This window comes from Ambystoma mexicanum, chromosome 11 (assembly GCF_040938575.1).
Source record: "Ambystoma mexicanum isolate Mex_15411 chromosome 11, UKY_AmexF1_1, whole genome shotgun sequence".
Lineage (NCBI taxonomy): Eukaryota > Metazoa > Chordata > Amphibia > Caudata > Ambystomatidae > Ambystoma > Ambystoma mexicanum.
Window position 1 is genome coordinate 1,329,495,716 of NC_090934.1, and position 18,822 is coordinate 1,329,514,537.

Below are 18,822 nucleotides of genomic sequence, written 5' to 3' on the forward strand. Positions count from 1 at the left end.
TCTATAACCCAAATCGGCATGCTCTGCTGGATCAGGTTTTTCAAACTCGTATTCAGGGGACGTATCTAGTCCACTTGCAGATTTTAAACACTTATAAAGGTCTTGCATTTTAGATTAAGGATTAATTAATTCCTCAGGGACTTGTCTTGTACCATATTTTACCCCTGCAGATGAAAACTCCTGTTCATCTTCATCTTCTTCTTCTTCTTCTTCTTCTTCTTCATCCTCCTCATTTCCTGACGACATTTCTCCATATATAGATTACATGGTTTGGAAAAATTCATTTCTACTTTCTGGGTGAAATACCTTTTCAGGTATAGGTTTTAACATTGGTGTTGATTTCACCACTGTAACAGGTGTCGACGTCCACAGAAGCGTTGTTGTGGATATTACCTACGATGTTGTCGAGATACTCTTCAATGATTTCGAAGGAGCTATAAATGTTGTCGAAGGAGTTTGAGACCATCAATGCCGTTGAAGGGGTCTTCGAGGCTGTCGATAGTGTACTCGACGTAACTTTTTACGGTTGGGTCGTCGACCCCTTATACTCGACAGCCTTCGAAGATGTTTTTGTCGAGGACTTCAATGACGTATCGAAGTCTGAGGTCCTTTTCTTAAGGTCTGCCTCCTGTTTATGCACTGGAAGGCTTTTCTTTTTAGGTGTTTGGGAAGATTCCCTGGAAGACAGCCTTGACAATTTCTTGTCGGATTTTCTAGTCTTAGACCTTCCCCTGTCACTTTTTTTGTGCGTAGAGGCATGGTCTTCATCAGACATTTTTGAGGGGGTCTGGGCCGCATTCTCAAAAATGTTCATCATCGATGATTTAAACGCTTCCAACTTTTTAGGGGAGTCATGCTCTGTTGGACATGTAATAACTTCCTCCGATGTAGTTGAGGAAGAGGAAGAGTGAGACCCGTGTCGTCTTTTCTTTGCTTTTTTGGACGAAGAAGAGCACTTTCTCGATCTACTCCTCGACCTGGACTTTTTATGACGTTTTGTCATAAGACTCAGCTGAGTCTTTTTTCCCCCCCTCGAAGAAAACTTTGAGGATTCCTCCCCCACCGCCAGTTTACCTCTTCTTTTTTTTAAGGCCTTATGGGTCATTGATTGACAGAAACCACAGTCAATTCGATGATCGGAACCGAGGCACCAGAGGCAATTACGATGAGGGTCGGTCAGCACCATTTTCCTCCCACACCTTTGGCATTTCTTAAAACCAGTTTTCGGTGTGGACGGGTTCGAAGAAGACGACATAATTCGTTATAACTGAAGCGCCATTTTATGTCGATCCGAAGCAAAGCTAATGGAAAAACGGAACTGAAGCCAACGGGCGCGCTCGAGACATTTATCCAACAGATGACGTTGATGCTCGACGAATGCCGCCGAGGGGCATCGACTCCGCTGCCTCGAGTGAAGTGCCCTCTGGTGGAGAGAGAAAAAATTTCCGAAGCAGCAAAGCTGAAGGTAAGGATATATCTAACATGAGGAATACGTGGGAGGACACAATCCATTTGAAGGCATGTTTATGTTAATTTATTTGTTATTTAAATATGTTATGAGCAAGTGTATGATGATGGGTACTCACGTGAATGGCTGTGTGAATGCGTGTGTTTGTGTTGGTCTGTGGAGCTGATTTTGGCGAATTGGGAGGGTGGGGGTTGTACAACAAAGGCATTTTGCACAATTCCCCTACCCACCTGCCAAAATCCGCTCTCCTTCCGAGATGCTGCAGAGCTCAGGGAACAGGGATGGTATTTATTTTTACTGGACATCTATCATAGATGTCCAGTAAAAAAATACCATGCCGGCCCTCTCAGCCCCCAGCATCAATTGCAAACTGTTTGGCTTTTTACCAAATTCTTTTTTAAAGTATGCCCTAAAATGCAGCTTTTTAACCCACTATTTTAAGAAATGATCTCCCCCGGCCCATCCCTCAAAACCTCCCTTGATTGGTTCAGGCTACACTCGGTCGCTATGGCATATCTGGGAGAAATATTTATGCCCCTCCACTTAAAAGATTCACCAACTGCCACTGGCCTCGGGACTTTGCTGGGAGCAGGATTGGGGGCGTGGTGAGGGAGTCATGGGATAGTAGTGGGAGCAGGGTGGTGGAGAGCCCAGGTTCAATGGTGGGGTGGGGAGAGCCCAGGGACAGGGCTATGAGTTGCATGAAGGAGCCCAGAGACTGTGATGGGAGCAGGTGGGGGACACCATGGACTATACTGGGAGAAGGGTGTTGTGACGACACGCAATAATTCATAGCCATTTGGACTTACTGTCCAGTTGGCATTTTTGGGGGGGCCCAGCCTGCCCACATTTTGCTCATGGGGGGCCCAAGCTAAAAAAGTTTGAAGACAACTGCTATAAAGAATAGACATCTGTTGCCTCTGATCCATGTCCAGCGATCAAGCCTGTTATAGAAAAGTATATACAAAGCTAGACTTAAATGGAGAATACAACCTGGTAAGAATAGCAGCAGGGGACGAATGTAAAACTGTGTTCGCACTACGAATATCTTGTAATGCCCTTCGGGCTGTGTAATGCCCCTGCTACCTTGCAGTTATTTCTAAATGACATTCAGGGACATCCTCCCCATGTAGGTCATGATTTATTTGGACGATATCCTGATCTACACATCTTCCAGACAAGAACCATTAAGCATGAGAAGTCCTATCATGGTTGAGGAAACACAGCCTATATGCCAAAGCATCGAAATACGTGTTTCATAAGGAGAAAGTAGCCTCCTTAGGTTACATACCTTTCAACAGGCAAAGTTGAAATGGACCCCAGGAAAAATCGACGCTATTCTTGACTGGCCAGTTCCAACCACAGTCAAAGAACTACAAAGATTTCTCAGTTTTACAAACTTTTATCGCTGCCTCATCCCGCAATTCTCAGAAATCTTAATACCTTTGAAGTTCCTATTACAAAAAGAAAGTGCCTATGTGTAGAATTAATGAACCCATGAGGCATTGGACTGTCTGAAACTCAAATTTACTACTGCCCCGGTTCTGAAAAACTTGGATCTTGACCTCTTATGTGGTAGAAGCCGATCCATCCGATTATGCAGTGGGCGCAGTTCTGTCGTAGAGTGATCCCATGTCCAAGCTAAAACATCCATCTGGATGCCATTCAAATAAAAACTCAATGCGGTTATTTGACAAAGAGTTACTAGCCATAAAAGAAGCCTTCATCATTTGGAGACACCATTTGGAAGGTGCAACACGCACTGTTCTTGTCATCACGGATCACAAAAGCCTTGAGTTGTTACGTACTGCCTGATCCATTAATAAGAGGCAGAATAGATTGGATCCACTTCTTTTCTCCCTTTAACATCAAGGTTACGTACACTCCTGGGAATCTTAATACAAAAGCAGACGCTTTGTCTCATGGAGATCAGACTCCTCCTCGACCCTGTGGTGGGACTCCCGTTCGTGGATCCTTCCCAAATCTTGAACACACTCAAATCAGAACTAGAGGGCTACAAAAAAACAACGATTCCTAGACGACCCTCTCTATCACGGAATATGGTTTCATGGTAACCGGTTGTGGCTACCTACAAAGTCAATCCAGTTATGTTTCTAATGATGGTGTCATGATGACGTGGGGTCCGGACATTTTGGGGTACTGAAAGTAGAACGATATGCATGGTGGAAAGGTTGAGCCAACAACGTCAGAAATGACATTCAAGAGTGCTGTGTATGCACCCGATCAAAGACAAGCCACCTAAAGACCATGAGATTACTAAAGCTTTGCCCCTATACCAAAAGGCCCCTGGACTCATTCTTCAATGGACTTCAGTACAGTACAACCCAACCCCACCAGACCCCCCGTACATGGACAAACAACCATTTTGACTATTGACCATTTTGACTATTGTCGATAACTTTACCAAAATGGCTAATTTTATAGCCCTTGCCCGAATACCATCAGCAGCAATGTTGGCCAGTCTTTACGCGACACGTCTTCCCAAAGCCATTATCACGGACAGAGTTTCCAATACATAACCGGGTTTTGGGTATAGACCTCTGTAGCAAATCATCTCCAAAGCGATGGCTAAACCGAGAGAGTGAACAAATACTTATGCTGCTATGCTACTATTTGTGACCAAGACTCAGTGACTTTACTCCCCATGTCTGAATTTGCCTAAAATGAGGCCCACCATTCACCCTTAGCTCATTGCCCTTTTCATTTATCATACAGGTACCATCCATCGTCTTTTGCATTGATTAAGTCTGGTACCTCTCTCATGCCAGATGCACAAGACTGCACCAGTAACCTCCAGGGCTTTCAAAAGGCATTATCCCAGTTGAAACATGCTCAAGACAACCAAAAATATGCTGACAAGGAAAGGCGAGAAGCCTCCTGCTACAAGGTTGATGATGAAGTCTGGTTAGCCAAAACAAATATACAATTACCCGCTTGTCATCGTAAACTTAAGCATCGATACATTGGCCCATTCAGAATAGAGAAGGTCATCAACCCTGTTGCTATCAGACTAGCACTACCTGCACATTATTGAATCCACCCGTTCTTCGACGTATCCCCCCTGAAACCTGCGACTCATTCCCTTTGTCATGGAGACCGATTCTTACCACATCCCCCTGGTCCCCAAGATTAATACGAAGTCAAGAGAATCGTTGACTCCCGGTTTTGGAGAACATTTCAGTATCTGGTTGATTGGGTAGGGTACAGCACCAAAGGACAGAACCAGGGTCTCTGCCAAGGATGTTTTTGCTCCTGGTTTAGTGAAATGTGTTCACCTTCTTCACCCTGGAAAGACTTGTGATAAGAAACATGATCCCGTGTCCCGGGGGTGGGAGCAAAAGGGAAGCATACTATCAGGTTTGATAAACCTGTCACGCGAACCAAAAACCCTGTACGAGATCTCTTGCCTGGAAGGCTATGGCAGCCTTATTGGACTCAGGATATGGGCGCGTTAGAACCTACACTACTTATAAATGGCTGCCTTGTTACAACAAGACAGCCCTTGAGGCACAAACGTGTTTGCCCTTTGAATGTCCTTTTTATGACCAGAGCGCAGGGACGCACTCATCTTTCAAACATTCTATGGATGAGACCGATGTGATTCTTCTCACATTGACAGATCCCGAAAACCCACTTTTTTGCCCGACGTAGAGCGACACCCTGCTAAGACCAACTATGAGATTCACGAATGCTGCCTATCATATTTAGGTAATTAGATGAGGTAGCAGCATTTATAACTGAGGCATCAGGGCTCCACAGTCTTTCAAGCTGCTACTATCTCATATCACGGAACAGACCTACAGAACTGTTCACGCTAGCAAGATTATAAATAATGCTTATGGTGTGTTTTTCATTTTCCTGGACTCCTAGTCAATTCACATTGTGCTAGGAGAAATGCACACATTGCAAAGTAACCATTCAGATGAGCCATACTCCTGACAGCAGGGCACTCTCTTAAGTTTATAAGAAAAAGTAGACTGGAATGCACCAGGTAAGGACGATCCGATCTGGCAGCCACACCACCCGGCAACAGTTGGCGTGAACCCTGGAGAGACCTCAAAGAAAAGGGAAAAAACCCACAATTGGCAAAAAAATAAAACTTAAACAGACTGTAGATGATGAGTTCTTAATCCTTGTTTTACAAATGTGGTGTTCCGTAAGATTAGTAGAGCAGCAATCAGTAACAGAAGACAAAGGGGCAGAATGTAGCATGAACGGCAGCAAAACAAATGTCAAACAGAGAATGGAAGGAGACAAGGTAGGTATGAGTAGCAGAAAGCAAAATCCAGAATATACGGTGAAAGATGCAGGTAAAAATGAATTACACAAAACAAAAGCCGGAAAAACGGTTGTAATCAAGTTGGAATCTAGGCGGAACAGAGCGGCAAGGAAATGCTAGGAAAACAGGAACAAGCCCTTAGTAGGAAGGAAGTGCTGAGCTAAGATAGCAACACAGCGATAATACGCAAGGCTACTCAGTCCACACTTTTAATTTATAATTGGTTATTTATAACGTGCTTAATACCCAGAGGTACCCAAGGATCGAACCTGTGTTGCTCCGCGACGTCTTGCTTCCAAGGCGAGCGCGTTGCCCCAGAGCTAACCTCCAAGATTGCCTTCAAAGAAATGCTGCACAAACTGCACAGTGCCAGTAAGGAACAAACAGCTTTAGAAGGGCGATTTCTCCATTTGTGTCAAAAGGACCATCTTAAACCAGGGTGATATACGACACCTGCCTTCCTTGTCCTCAACCCTTTCAACAAAACTACTGAAAGTAACTTTAGCCTTGAACTGGTTACAAGAGGGGTGGGGAGAGGCATCCTGTACTGCATTTAAACTCTCATATTATCTTTCCTACTTGCTGCAGCTCTTCAGCCTAGAAGACCTGCCCACCTGAATCTTCTGCACTCCAGATTCAACTTTAACACCAAGATGAGAATGTAAGGGGTTCTGTTATTCACAACATCGGAACTACCGTTCCTTCTTTTCCTTGGTGTACTTCCTTCATCGTTCCTGAAGGAAAGGTCTGTATCTGTATACAAGCCTCGACATAGATTGAAACCACTTAGAAACTGTCAAAATAGCCTCACTGGGACAATATTCAAAACCATGGCTATTAAAATTTAAAACATGAAAACATATTGAAAACATTTAACATAGTTTAGAAACTGAAAATTCAACGACGCTGTATGCCACCTTCATCACCCATTGTGCTTTGAGTAACAAGTTTGTATACAAGTAGTCAGATGATGTATGCAGCTAAAAAATAATAGATACAATGTATGTTAAATAGCATTTAGTTCTCCCTCAACAGAAAACAATTGGCAAAAGAAAATTCCCAACAGAATAAACAAATAACAGCTGACCAGATTGTCTACAAAGTACATGATAACTTACTTAATTTTTAGTAAAATAATGAAACCGGCCACCTCCCCTACACTGCACCTCTCGAAAAAAGGACTTACTGTCTCGGAACAGGCTCCAAAAGCCACCTTTCCAGAAGCATTGCATCTTGCTTGATTGCCGGATCCTTTAGATCACTTCCCTCTGCAGTGCTCCCGTCATCACTGTAACAGCAGTCTGGAAGAAGCATCACCTCCACCATAATAGGAATATTATTCTTCCACAGCACTACAACTTCAGACCTAGTTCTTCTTGCTTGACAACACTTAAAAAAAAAAAGAAATTAGGGTGACATTTTGTAAATAAATAAAATACAAAATAATCTATTACTTTTGTGAATTCTCTATGCTAGCATTACAATAAAACCCTGAAGGGGTTGTCCAACCAACAACACAGATAATACAGGAGAGGATGTATCTGGTAAAACAAGCACCATAGAAAAACAGTAAATTTCAGTGGAAAAGGGAAAACCTATTAGACACTGCCTCTGAATAACATCAGAAAGATGGGAGAATCAAAAGTAAAAAAAAATCAAATTGGAAAATTAAACAAATAATACAAAATAAAAATAAAACACATTCTTGCTGATAGGATTGCAATAAAGATGTCCAAACAGTGAAAGGGCAACACAGAGCTCAAAACCTCCAATTGCATGAGATGTGGCCATGTAAGTCAGTTACAAATGTGACAGGGTCATGGGTAAGAGCCTGCCAAGGTTGGCCATGGACCCCTCTCAAACTGGGGTAGGCGGCCTACCAAGCCAACACCAAAGCCAGATCCACCTCAGAGGCGGTGTGGGAGAGTTGAGGAGGACCCCCCTGCTCTTCTCCTTCATATGCATGGAGCTGAGCATGTACTTTGGTGCCTCTGTCTAAATGCCCATCTGCCTCAGTCTGGCCAGGTCTCTTTCTATTGTTTTAGAGAATAGAATAACCAGCATGCACTAGACTCCTACGAAACCTGATATAGATCATTAAAGCCGCGAAGCAGCACCAGCTGGAGACAAAAAACGACAAGTGCCACAATCCACCTGGGCTATAAAGACAAGACAGTGTCTGGAAAATGAGGAACAGACTGATTACCAAAATGGGAATGGACTAGGCTTCACCCTTTAAATACTGACTTCCAACACCTACCCTACAAAACCTAGACTGGTCATAGGGAAGCAGTGAGGCAGCAGCAGTGGAACTGGAACCAACAGGGAGCTGCTCAGTACCAGGGGAGACCAGGGAACCCCAATGATTTCTTTAGGCAAACACTTGATCCAGGAGGGAAACCGAAAACCAACAACCCCTCATGACCACATCGCTGGCTGGAGGAAACTAGAGACCAACAAGGAGACAGGGCTAGAGGGATTTTTGAAGACTACCAGGGGAGGTCCTGGCACTCAAGGGGATAGCTTCGAAAGCGAAATGAGCAGACTCGATGGAAGCCAGAGAGGAGGGTATAGCAGCTGGAGGAGACTTTGGAGTGGTTAAAGAGGAAGGAGTTATGATTTTGGGATTGAAAAGGGGAATCAATTGTGTGTGATCAGAGTAGTTCTAGAAAGCTTTAGAGTAAGAGTAGGAAAGAGAAGGGGGGAGGTGAGAGGCAGGGAAGGAGAGGAAGTAGAGGGAGGAAAGGTTGCTTTTATTTTTAAACCTAGCCTGACTTTTTCCAGTGGAGCACAGCCTTCAGCTACGCTCCCCTGGGATTTTGCTCATCTGTTATGGGGAAACTGACACGTCCTTCAGCCTGTCACTACTGGGAAGCTATGTTTCCCTTGCCATTTCTTTGTAACTTTTTATCTATGTGCCAAGTACCTTACTGTACTGCACATAGGGGTCCTTTTGTTTTATGGCCCTAGACCCCCTGTAAGGATTTTTTGGGTGATTGTACAAGGGTGCCTAGGACGAACTGGTGGCAGCCGTAGTGTTTTTACTTCTTTTTAATTAACCATATTGCGTTTACAACGTTTGGCTCAAGACTGTGGCCAGTGCCAAAAATGGCCATGCCACCCAGTCTTTTGTTCAGTCCTTTGGCCATTTAGTCCCTTTGCCTTCCCCAGGTTGCGTGACCATGGAAATCCTTATTGGGGCATGCAGCCTCCCACAAAAACTGCAACTTGCGGTCTCCTGCATGTTACATGTGCTAGTGCCCAGGAAGAGGTTTGGGACTGTTGGTCCCAATCCACACTACTGGTGTCAGTATGTTTGGTAGGCCTGAATGACTGGAACCACCGCCACATTTCGTAGTCCTAGCTCCTCTGTGTCAAGATTTAAGAGTGTGCCACGCCGCAAGCAATTGCGGTCCCTGTGTCACCCTGCTGTAGTGACGGTCATTGTAGGAGCCGTGCCTGCTTGCCCCCCTGTGCCCTGAGACTGAGCAACATGCAAGTGCAGAGATTGTACCTACAAGCGACCTGGCCTAGACTGGCAAAGTTTAGCCCGGACTGAGTCGAGGGTTGGTTAGTACTTGCATCACTTACCGGTGACTCGCTGGCACAGCCAAGGTTCTTTATGCACGAGACCCCCTGAAAAGATACTCACCTTAGCTGGTCTAGTCGGCAATCCTTAGCTATTCCCAAAACCGAAAGTCGCTCTAACTGCAAGGGTAGACCCTCCTCGAATAGTAGGGAACTGTTCTTCAACACCTCAAGCCCCTTTCTTGAACTGCTACAGCTCCCTGAAGAGGACCCGCTTTCTCGCATTACGCATGACTGTGTTTTCAATGTATTACTGTTCCTTTGAGCATAAGGCTCCCCACTTTGTAGGGCTGGACTGCTTAAGTTAGGGATCGATTAAGGAACTGCCTAATGCTATATTTGTGTTAACCTACCCTTCCTGTTGCAAGTTGTGGATTCCCCTTTCACAGCACTGGGCGAAACATAATTGTATTTATGGTAAATAGTGAAAGACGTGTGTGGCAACTGTTTTATATTACTGTGTTTTATTCGTGTTTAATTATTAAGGTCTAAAATAAATGTATATTTATTTTTTATATACACTTTTTCGAAACGCATTCCCTGGAGTTTCACTGTGTGTGCTCATTGTGGGCTTCCGATCACACTCGCCCCTCCTGAGACTTAGTCTTGACCACCTGCCAAGCTACCGTGATTGGTCTGGCAGTTGAGGTCTGTGATATCATGGACATTCCATTTGCAGGGGTCTTCAGAGATCAACTGTCCCCTCATCCCAGACTCTAGCAACAGTGCACAGCTTCAGAGGAAACCAGAAGACACCAGGGATGGCAGCTTATTCAAGATTCTGCTCCAATTTAGCAAAGCATTCAATCCTGCAATGCGGGAAGTAGGTGTCAGGTTTCCATTGTCCCGGTTCTTACTCACCAGGGATGCTCTGTTGCTCCAACATCCACAGGATCAAGAGCAGAAAAGCAAAAAGGTGGCCAGCAACAGACCCCAGAGAAGGATTAGTCACAATGTGTCCTTGGGACCACACAGGTAAGAAGCCAGCTACCTCTGAATCCAAGGATTGAAATTGTATTGATGCGGTTGGCCTACAAAGTAGTGTCTCCGCAGGGTCGCAGTTGTACGAGATGGAACCAGGGCACTTGCCAGATGACCCAAGATAAGGAAAATCGTGTCCAGCAACAGGTTGTATGCAGCAATGGTACTACAGCTTTCTAGGACAGGCAATAAGGGTATGTTCAAGAGCTTCAGGGAGATGCAGCATTTAGACCTTTTCAGGTGAACCAGCTGTCCCCACCGCATCTGACAGAAGGAGAGACTGAGCCACTTCCTTTTTAGTGGCTGTGGAGGCAGCACTTCAACATCACATTTTATGGAGCGGTAAAGATGTAGGTGCAGACCTTCAATCCCCTTCCTCGAGCAGCACGCCTTCCAGGTAGGTATGCAGGTGTGTGTTCCAACAGCAACACAAGGTGGGCGGGCAAGAGGTCTGCTTTTATGTGGCTACGGCATTATCAAGCACCCAGAACAGAGATTCACATAAAGGAAGCTAAATCCACAATCCCTGTAGCGATCTGCCAGTCATAACTACTTCAGGATGCCACAGCCCCTAGCTCATGGAGACACGCATCGTGTGGTGATATATAACAATTTCCACCATAATGGTGGAAGCCAATTTGCACAATGGAAAGGCGCCACCAGTCTAAGCAACCTAACTAGCAGGAAGGTTAATCCACCCTGGGACTCAATGGGTCCTCTTTGGGATAATCCTGCCTTAACAGACTTGATGACTTTAAAGGCAGGTAACAAATGTACAGAGGCATTTTCTCACAAAGGCTTTAGATTGAGCTTGGCTGGGCAGAAAAAGAGTTATAGTAAAGAAGTCAGCAAAAAGTACAGGGATTCACCGTACCAAGTAAAAGGAGGGCTTACCTCCTAACAGCAGGGATGCCCACAGAGCATTAAGCCAGAGTATCCATGTAGAGAGTAAGCCAGTTACCCTAGCAAGTACATTCCACGTTCCCACTTTGGTCTACACGCCGTGAGCACAGCGCACCATTTCTGACTTGCCAAGAGCCAATTATCAGTCGCTAATGACTAGTGGTGAGTGTACATTTTGAGGCCCAGCACAGGAGGTTGACAGACTTTTCTTCAATCATCATTTTATAACAGCAAATCTAACTTACAACCCCCCCCCCCCACGCCCTTTAGTTCCACCAGAGTGTCTGGGAACCATTCAAATAGCAGCGTTGGGTGGTATAAATCCCCTAACCCATGCGTATGTGAGATTGAAGCTGTTAGTGCGATTACTGCAAGCTAATTTCTTGGGAGCAACACAAACTTCATCCTGTTGGGGTCTACCATTCCCTTGCATGCACCTTAGTCCCTCATCTTTGCATGAGGCACCAGATGAGTTTCCTCTCAGAGCAGAGGTTGCCAGCGATCATACCACCGTCCAGATAGGCATGCAAAACTGCATGGGCTTAGAGGATGGAAACCCTACAGGCAGAACCCTCCAGTCTCCTATCGTTTTACATTCAAGTCCGACTTCTCTGACTTAGTCGCTGAAACTCAAATTGACATTGGCGAAAATATGCTTTTTTACAACAAGTTCTGCTTAAAATAATAACTTCAAAAATTGGAAGAACAACACGATCTTCAATATTGACAACATGGTTTAATGTGCCCTGCTGATTTAGTACTTGATTTAATTATGAGCATTGTCTGTCTATTTGTTTAGAGCTAGGTCTTGTGTCTAAACAGAGATTGTTGGTTAAGTATTTTGTCTTTGTGTCCATGTTCGTTCATGGATCCGTTGTATTTTTGCACTTCACTTTTTGCATTTCGTGATTTTTGCATTGTTATTATTGATTATATTGAATACTGACTGTACAAACAGTTGAAGTCCTTTTTGTAGAGAATATGGTATTCCTTAATGCATTTAAATGAACTGTGTATTAATGTTGTTTATTAAACTAGTTTTCAGGAAAACTTTGTTTGATATTGCGTTTACTACCCATATGTTCCTTGGATTTAATTAGTTGTTTGGGAGAGGGGCTCTCTTGTGGTATTATTGTGTACAGCCCCAGGCATTTAACTGGTGCAACAGAATATCACTACTTTAAGTTACCAGGTTTCTATTGCACAAGTGACCCTAGCTCAACCCCAGCCATTTAGAGAAACATGCTAGAAAATGGAACTCATAGCTCTGCAGATAAGCAAATGCAACAGGCCATTAGTGGCATATCCTTATATTTACCGGACTATGTGACTATTTCTGCAAACGTAAAGAGTGACTGTTTGCTCACAATTAAAAAGATCTGCTTTATGACAGAATTACATGGCCATCTTTGAAAGGAATACTTAAATGCCAAAACTATCCCCATAGGCCTGAAAATTCAGATTGCACCGGTCTTATTTCTTGAAGACGACGAATACAAAATAGGGTTTTGCCAGACAGATACAAAGTGTGGCGCCTGCCGCTTCACACGATCAACACTGCATTCTGTCATTCCAAAACTTGGAAAAACTGTTTCTGGAAAATTATTAGATTACGGATGCCAAAACTAAAATTGAATCTATGAACAGATAGAGAAATTCCGAAACTTCAATCTCTAGAAGAAAGTTAACAAACGTAAGTAGGATAACCTTTTTTCAAGGGCCAGGTTTTATCCATATTTTACTGTAGACTACATGATTAACACCAAAGTTATAGGCCAGCTACAGAGGGAAGAACATGCCTGTAATAAAAAGAAACAATAGGTAGCATTTTCAGACTCCAGAAGTGCCTCAACAGATGAGTACCAAAATCAAAATCAATCCAATACTGAAACTAGAACTTTTTAGGAAGAGGCCAGCTAGGAGGAAGGAGGCAGTTCCAACAAATGAATTATACTAACCAGGGAGCACAGTGAATATTCAGGAATCGCCAGAGCAGGTAGTATGTGCCCATGTTTGATTTTCCTCTTTGACATTGACAGCAACTCAAACTCTGGTACTAGCTAATGCTGGTCGTTTGTCCCTGCACATTCCACCACCATTCAACACACTGATACTGCGATTGCCATCTAATATTGCACTGCCCACAATTTATGCATCTTATCATGGCACCTACCAGGCCTTTACCCGAAGGTCCATGCATAGCTCTCTAAGAGAAACCTGTACCGGAACATATTGAATAGAAACACAATATGTCCTACAAACGCCTGTTGCACGGCCCACTGAGCCCTATTGCATATTTAGCCCATGATATGTATTACCTGTTCCACTAGCCCACTGAGCCCTATTGCATATTTAGCCCATGATATGTGTTGCCTGTTGCACTAGCCCACTGTGCTCTACTGCATATTTAGCCCATCATATGTATTGCCTTTTGTACTAGCCCACTGAGCCCTACTAATCGCAATTTGCGGTACCTACATTGTTACAAACATAATGTATGACATCATCCTCTACTTAATTGCTCTCTGGACCGTAACAACCTTAACCGTTAGCCCATCACCACAAAATAAGTCTGTAAATATGACGACTAGCAACACGAGGGGGGAACACCCTAAGCGTGGAATGTTTCCCAGGAAAGCCTATCAACTGCAGCCATATTCCTAACCCTCCGAGAACCAACATCCCATGCAACCTCACGCAGAGGAACATTAAACTACGCTCGAGACTATCCAAACTATTTGAAATGCCCGCCAACCACCCCACCACATTTGCCTATCATAGGAAGAAACACAATACCATCCCTATAAAGCTGAATTATATCTGACCAAGTGTCACCCACAATTCGAATCCTAGAATAACTAGACACAATAAACATCCAACTATATTGGCTGAACCCAGTAGCAAAGCCCCGTCCACTGTGACTCCTGGTCTCCTTAAAAGGAGCACTTATTAATGCAAGATCATTGGTAGCCCACGCTACAGTAATTGCTGACATATTACAAATAGAAAACTATGACTTCTTAGCCATCACTGAATCCTGGCTACATTAGGCAGCAGGCCCCGCTTTGATGCTTGCTGTGCCAGCTATCTACACCATCCATAGAGAAGATAGAGCTGACACCCGTGGAGGAGGCATAGCTATCATAGCTAAATTTAGTCTAGCAATTAGAATAGCAGCACCTCTGTGCACCAAATCGTGCAAATCCCTCACAGCCAAGCTACCAATCTCAGATTCTCAAACCATCACTATATATGTTATTTATAGACCACCAGGCCCCATTGGCTCCTTCGAGGAGGACCTTCCATGATCCTGTCAAGACAACCTAAAAAATGCTTCACAGGCACTCTTACTAGGAGACTTGAATCTGGGCTTCAATGATCCCTAAGTTGCTCAAGCAACATCCATAGCCAATGCCCTTTCGGAGCTTGGCTTCAGCCAAAAAGTGACAGAGCCAACCCACAAGAAGGGTAGAACGCTTAACTGGGTGGCTGACTATAACTGTAATACCACCATTTACTACTATCAGCCCGCAGGTATGGACAGACCACTCTCTCATAGCTTTCACATTAGATGCTTAGACCCACTTGACCCAAAATAACCCCATAGCACCTCCTACATTAACTAGGCATAAAAAGAATATAACCACTGAAACTCTTACCGCTGATACTCCCAACCTTAAACTCACTACCAGACACTTGAAGAGGGAAAATGGGATAATACCTTCTCCCGATTCCCGTCCAGACCATGGCCTATGACATCACGACCTAAGCACCCACCGCGGGATGAGTTCAGCCCTCTGACTGCTGCCCCGGACGTCAATATCCACCGTGGCCACGCCCCGCACACCCAGGCCAGCTGTGAGTCATCCAAAGCACGTGGTGGGGCATCGGGTGGAGCTGAGACCGACCATATGGGCCAACTCGATTAGACGTCGCCCACAAATATCACCATTAGAGATGACATGACCACATAGCCAACGGACAAGAACACACGTGCCACCAAGCACCTGGATCAGACACACCAGCTCACACGAAGAACATAGTCAGTGCTATGATGTAGAGGACCGCATACGCTCAAAGACATGCATCGTTGTTATTTTTCACATAGGCCAACTACTGCACCGCAGAAACCCAAGACGCCAGAAGAGCTTGTGTCTATGTTTGCAGATGCTTTTTTGCTACTGAAACCATGAAGATGTCACCCTGTAGATGGACTAATGTATAAGGACCCAAGTCGCACCTCCCGACTTCCCTTGTTATGGACTGCATGCCTCCACCCATAGACTAGGCCAAAGTAGGATGCAAACCAGAGTTCCCAGGCCCGGAGCAGCTCAGACAGAGTTGCAAGGTGCTGATAATGCAGAAAACACCCTGACGGGAGCCCCACAGCCAAGGCCACGAAGTTGCAATCTACACGCCGCGCTCCCAGCGCCAAGGTTACACCTACCACTGCTAAACACACCTCGGAGCAGAAATACAAATCAAATCCCCGTACTTCTGCTTCAGCCACGGTCTCTCAACACGTGACCAGGCCGACCTGATACGGTGCCAAGCTCCAAGGACCAGAGAAGCTCTGGGGTCTCACGTCTGGGACCAAGACTGCAACAGCAAAGTTACAAGTTGGACACCATCAGCAATGGGAAAAGGACACTCAACAGCCAGTAGTAAGACCTGTCCATTGTCCGCCACTGACACAGTCATACATTGTTGCCAACATCAGGTACATCGCGAGCTGGGAACGACGATGGTCCCAGGCTTCGGGGCTCGTGGATGAACCAATCAGAATGTGAGGGGCTAATCATTGACGACACTATAATTCAACCAATCACTAACTTTCTTCATGTAACACTTTCTATGTAGCCATTTTTAGGGACGACCCAAGTGTACCACCTTACCTCTTCTCCACCACTAATATTTTCTCCTATACTGATCCATACTGACCCTTCCACCTGGGGTAGCTTTAGGTTTAGGGGCAAGCTTTCCCAGGTGACGCACGTAGTAGCGTCAACCGATTAGAAAAAGGGCCTGCAAGCCCATCACCGCTGAGATGTTCCTTGGGTACCTATGCTCCGAGAACCTGTCCCTGTCTATTTTGTGCAATAAACAGCAGTAACTCTTTGCTCTTGTGTGTGCCTCATACTCCTTTGGGACACAGGAGGGAGTTGTGACCTCCCCAACCCCAGAGGTCCGCGGACAGCCCTGCCGACCCCCGGGAAATCACCCTGACAAGTTGGAGGCACTGCTGAGATAGATGGTGAGAAACCACAGCGAGACAGTTTGCGTCAAGGTGGCCCGGCAACGTGGCCCCCTCTGCCGTTGCCCCCTTTGGAGGACTGCAGGACGATCGTGGAACTGCGAGACGACAGGACAGCGTAATCCAGAGATTGACCGTCGGGAGCCGACTTCAGAAATTTCCCACCTGCGGTTGGCGAGTGTCCAGACGTGGTCCAGACGAGGGGAGGCAGCGAGCTGATTGGGAGGGGTGCCCGCAGCAGAGCGGCACCGGCAGACGAGAGCCCGATGTGAGTATGGCACAGGCAACCAGCAGCGTAATGTTGTGCGGGTGGCGGGAGGAATTGTGAACAGGTGGTTTTACAGTGTGTTAAGAAAAGATTTTGGTAATTTAGCGGCGATCGATATGTAAGGTGTAGTGGGAACAGAACGAAGGCCGTCCTTTCTGGTGTTACGGAGCGTGCTGGGTGGGCTTCAAGCTCCCACGTGTTGACTGGCAGATCACGCCGATTGGTCGAGATCGCGGACACCTGTACTGGGGATGTGGCATTACTATGAGTTGGCACTGAGAGATTGTTTCTTAGTGCAGAAGATAGTTGGCTGGTGAAGCTCCACTGGGCTGGGGGCATATCACACATGAGGCGACGCAGCGGGTGCAACACAATTATATTAATGAAAGCGATTAATGAATACTCCACTCCGGGTGCGGTGGGAAGACAGCTGTGGGGATTGTGGGAAAACAACATTGTCAAAATTGCCACACATTTTTATGTTGCAACTGTACGTACAGGTAACACAGTGTACTAGATGGTGACGTCACCCATAGGGCTTGCATAGGACACTGCAGTCTTCCTCGGCATAATTGGAGCAACGGCACGCAGCTAAGAAGGGGTGAAGGGGGACAGGCGGCCGCACACAAAGAACACTGGCACGGTCTCAACCAAAGGGGTCGCGCTGAGCAGCGGTGCGATCAGTGGGAGGGGGAAAAGAGGGGCATACACTGCACAAGCAGTGCGGACAGAAAGAAAGGGGGAGGGGTTAGAAGAATACTGCAGGCGCGCCGAGTAGCGGCAGCGCTGAGAAGGCAGGGCGACTCAAAAGCATGCTGCGCAGGGTGCGAGGACGCAGGGGGCCTCGCGTGCCACGGGTCGAAGGGGACCCTAGCTCCGAAAGGAGGGGTGTCAAGGGGGTGATGGCATTGTGAAAAACAGACGAGTGGTGGTGAGCAGCACAAAAGTACTGTAATAACAATATTGCTTTTCTTTGCAGCGGAAAGTCGGAAGTGTCCAAATTATGGGGCCAGGTAACGGTGGTATATACATTGGTATATTTGAAAATGTCCTCGTATTACGGGTTAGGAGCCGACAATGGGTTCCACACATTAACAACACCACTCCAGCACATCTGCGCAATACTACCACTGCACAGAGACAAAATAGTAAAATACAGTATTGAATGGACCAAAGGGACAGATGAGAGGATAAGTATGTCATGGCCGCCCAACGGTAGTTTTAGAATGGAAGCACAACATTCACTGTTAGCTTATCTACACAACACATACAAAGGGAAGAAATTGGCAAGCCACTTAGAGGTTTTCGACCTCTGGAGGATGTTTCAGGGGTATAGCCCGGGGATGATGAGCATGCAGGAGGTAAAGAAAGAGGGGGTGTGCGAGGGGGAAGGGTGTAATGCACCCACGGCTCCTCCTCCTCCTCCCAGCGACGCAGCAAAGAGCACCGAGGAGAGCGAGGAGGAGGAAGAGGGGTCATACCCAATAAAGGAGGTAAAGAAAGAGACTGAGGGTTTGTACCCAATGATAGAATTGAGAGAAGCAGCACAACCCCAGTTAACAGCCGCTGAGGGATACTGAAACCCTGCATACAGCCCACCTCCGTACGCACAAGAAGATCACTTCCAGAAAGAGTCGGGTATAGGGAGTACTGTAGACACCAAACAGACACAGGTAAGCTCTGGTAGCATAAAAAAGACCCAAATAGATTTGGCGAGTATAGGACCAGACGAATGGATAGTAGCACAGGTGTTATTGAAGCTTTGGGGGACGGTAACAGGAGAAGAGGAGGAGGTGATAAAAAAGGTATTTATTTATTACATTTATATAGTGCGCAGGCAGCCCAGGGGCATTGTGGTAGATAAGGAAGAGGTAGAACACACTCAGAAAGGGAGCAAGGCAAGTACCAGGGAAGAGGGAAAACATGACGAAGGAAGAGGAGGCAGTGTTGCAGGCGAAATTAGCAGAGCTGAGGGAGGCGCGAAGCGTATTGATTAGACAGCTCGAGCAAAAAGAGTGGGAGAGGAAGGTGAAGAAGCGAGAAGGAAAGGAGGTGTGAGC

At 45.8% G+C, this 18,822-nt stretch overlaps 1 protein-coding gene across 2 annotated transcripts in view; it reads right to left on the bottom strand.

The window, feature by feature from the left end:
* ATOSA (atos homolog A) overlaps window positions 1-18,822 on the bottom strand; it is a 662,760-nt gene that overhangs the window by 483,825 nt on the left and 160,113 nt on the right. For both annotated transcript variants that reach the window (XM_069624850.1, XM_069624849.1), the window contains exon 3: window positions 6,955-7,157. In XM_069624850.1, coding sequence (XP_069480951.1) covers window positions 6,955-7,157 — 203 coding nt within the window. The remainder of the gene's footprint in view (window positions 1-6,954; window positions 7,158-18,822) is intronic.